This window comes from Thermobia domestica, chromosome 12 (assembly GCF_964235325.1).
Source record: "Thermobia domestica chromosome 12, izTheDome1.hap1.1, whole genome shotgun sequence".
Taxonomy (NCBI): Eukaryota; Metazoa; Arthropoda; class Insecta; order Zygentoma; family Lepismatidae; genus Thermobia; species Thermobia domestica.
This window is the reverse complement of record NC_137465.1, coordinates 64,740,794-64,743,484: the sequence shown is the minus strand read 5'-3', so window position 1 is coordinate 64,743,484 and position 2,691 is coordinate 64,740,794. Positions and strand designations below refer to the sequence as shown.

Sequence of the window (2,691 nt, the reverse complement as noted above, 5' to 3'; positions counted from 1 at the left end):
CGAAGAAGGCATCAAGTGCATTTTGCATCTCTGGCAACAGTGATGTGTGACTAGTGAACGCTGTTTTTGTGCCTCCGACAAGTTACCGTGTAATGTGAAAATATAATCATCTAAGTGGGTTTTAGTGAATGTATTAAACACAGTAAGTACTGTAGATAATAGTGCTATATGTATAACTGCGATAAATCATATATAAAATGCCTTATTCGTTAATTTTCCTTGCTGTGTGTTAGGCTGTAATGTAAACAAACAGTATTGCAAACCCACATTAATCTGCAAGTTGGGCACAGACTATTGCGTTCTGTTGGTTTCGATACATCGAATCACGATGAGTTCCTGCATCGAATGTAGTAAGACTATTGTGAGACAGGAAACAGCTTCTAAGTTACAGTGCTCGGACTGTTTGAAGTTATATCATCTCAAATGTGCTAAATTAGAAGAGACGGACTTAGAATTCATGAAATCAGTGAAACAACCCTGGCGCTGCAAGTCGTGTGATAAAACAATAAGACGTAGCGTGCATTTAGAATCAGCTTCTTTACCAGAGACAGAATTGCCAACTCTTTCTGATGTGTTTAAGTTGTTACAAGAGCTAAAACAGGAAGTGTCAGATCTAAAGAGATCGAACATTGAAACTGAACGGGAACTTGGAAACTCGTTAGAACTGGCGCATAAAAAATTAGATGAAAACGCCGATTTAATCAGGAAACAGGCGGAAACAATACAAACTTGTTTAGCGACAGTAGAACAATTAAAACAGGAAAATGTGAAATTAAAGAAAAAAATCACGGACATTGAACTGCGAATTGATGAAGTAGATCAATATAACAGACGAAATGCATTAGAAATTTATGGTATTAATAAACAAATTAATGAAAATGTATTAGATATTGTAAAGTCTGTGGGGCGAGCATTAGATATGACTGTTACAGATGAAATGATCGATGCTTGCCACAGATTGCCTGATTCATCCTCTGGCACTAGTGGTGGTATTATTGTAAAATTTGTAAGGCGTACAGATAAAGAAATGTTCATTAAACAAAGGAAAGTAAAAAGAAATTTAAACACAGTACATTTGGGTTATACCTACAATCAGATGATTTATGTTAATCACTCTCTCACGTCATACAGAAGACGTATCTTTGGTCAAGCTAGAAAGAAGCAACGCGAAAATAACTATGCTTACTTATGGGTTGATTATTCAGGGAATATAAAACTGAGAAAGAAAAAGGAAGACACGTTCGTGTATGCTTTAAGAACACTCGAGGATGTTAACAACCTAGTTACAACCTAATGGATACTGTAAGGATTGGTAATTTAACCATTTACTATCAAAATGTTAGGGGTTTAAATACAAAGTCTCAGGAATTTTATTTAAATACATTAAGCAATAATTTTGATGTGATTGTTATTACCGAAAGTTGGTTGCATGGTAACTTTTATAATAATGAATTATTTGATGATAATTACAAGGTATATCGATGCGATAGAAATGGAAATAAACGTGGTGGTGGGGTGTTGATTGCAATAAGGGATAACTACGATTCCAAACTAATTGACTTAAAAAGCGAAACAGAATCTTTAGTTGTAAAAGTAGTTGTACATAGTGTATCATTGTATATTGTAACTGTATACTTTACACCTGCTTCTTCTATTGATAAGTATATGTCTTTTTATAACATGTTTGAGTCGCATCTGAATTTTCAATATCATAATATACTAGTTATTGGTGATTTTAATTTACCTTTAATTAGTGATTCCAAATATGACTTACAAACCGGAGGTAGCGTATACAAAAAATTTGCTAAATTTTATGAACCTATATAATCTATTCACCTTGAATGACATTAAGAATAGCAATAACAAAACGCTTGATTTAGTTTTAACTAATATTTTAAATACTGTAGTAACGAGAGAATTAATGCCGATGGTATCTGAAGACAAGCAACATCCTGCTCTAAGAATATTAATAAATACAAAAAGTAATGTTAGTACGGTTAAGAACGAAACTATTTATTATAACAATTTTCGAAGAGCAGACTTTCTTCAATTGTATAGAATGTTGCGTGATACGAATTGGTCTGCCTTGTATAATGCAGATTGTGTAGAACTAGCTATTAGCATATTTTGTAATAAAATTAATGAGTTTTTTTCTACTACGGTTCCGAAAATACGAAAAAGAACAAGTAGAAGATATCTATGTTGGTTTACTAAAGAAATCATTAAGATGCTAAAATTAAAAGATTACTATCGGAAACATATTGCGGTAGCGGAAGAATATAAGGAATTATTTAAGCAAACAAGGAAAAAAGTAAAAACTATGATTAGTAAAGCATACTCAAATTATTTACGAGAAATAGAAAATAATATAAAATCTGATCCAAAATCTTTCTGGAACTTCTTAAATAATAAAAAAGTAAATCGTAATGTAAGGAACTTTTCAATGAAGTTTCAAGATGTTTCTCTTGAAACTACAAGTGATATAGCGGAAGGATTTGCTAGATATTTTCAATCTGTATACACAGATAGTTCTGTACAACATACACATCACGAAAATATTCTACCTTTGTCACCGAACTCGTTATCATTAGGCTTAATTACTGATGTTGAGTATAAAAGTGCTATAAGGAAACTGAAACCAAAACGCTCATGTGGTCCAGATGAAATACCTCGATATTTATTAAAAGCATG

The 2,691-nt window shown here is 32.4% G+C and overlaps 1 protein-coding gene across 1 annotated transcript; it reads left to right on the top strand.

Annotated features, from left to right (window-relative positions):
* Positions 1-328: 328 nt before the first annotated feature.
* On the top strand, positions 329-1,294 carry LOC145665979 (uncharacterized). Its single transcript, XM_081733085.1, has one exon. It carries the CDS (start codon positions 329-331, stop codon positions 1,292-1,294), a length of 966 nt encoding a protein of 321 aa, XP_081589211.1.
* Positions 1,295-2,691: the final 1,397 nt, after the last annotated feature.

Excerpts from the sequence above, each read along its gene's own strand:
- LOC145665979 (XM_081733085.1), top strand. The coding sequence starts at position 329 with ATGAGTTCCTGCATCGAATGTAGTAAGACTATTGTGAGACAGGAAACA.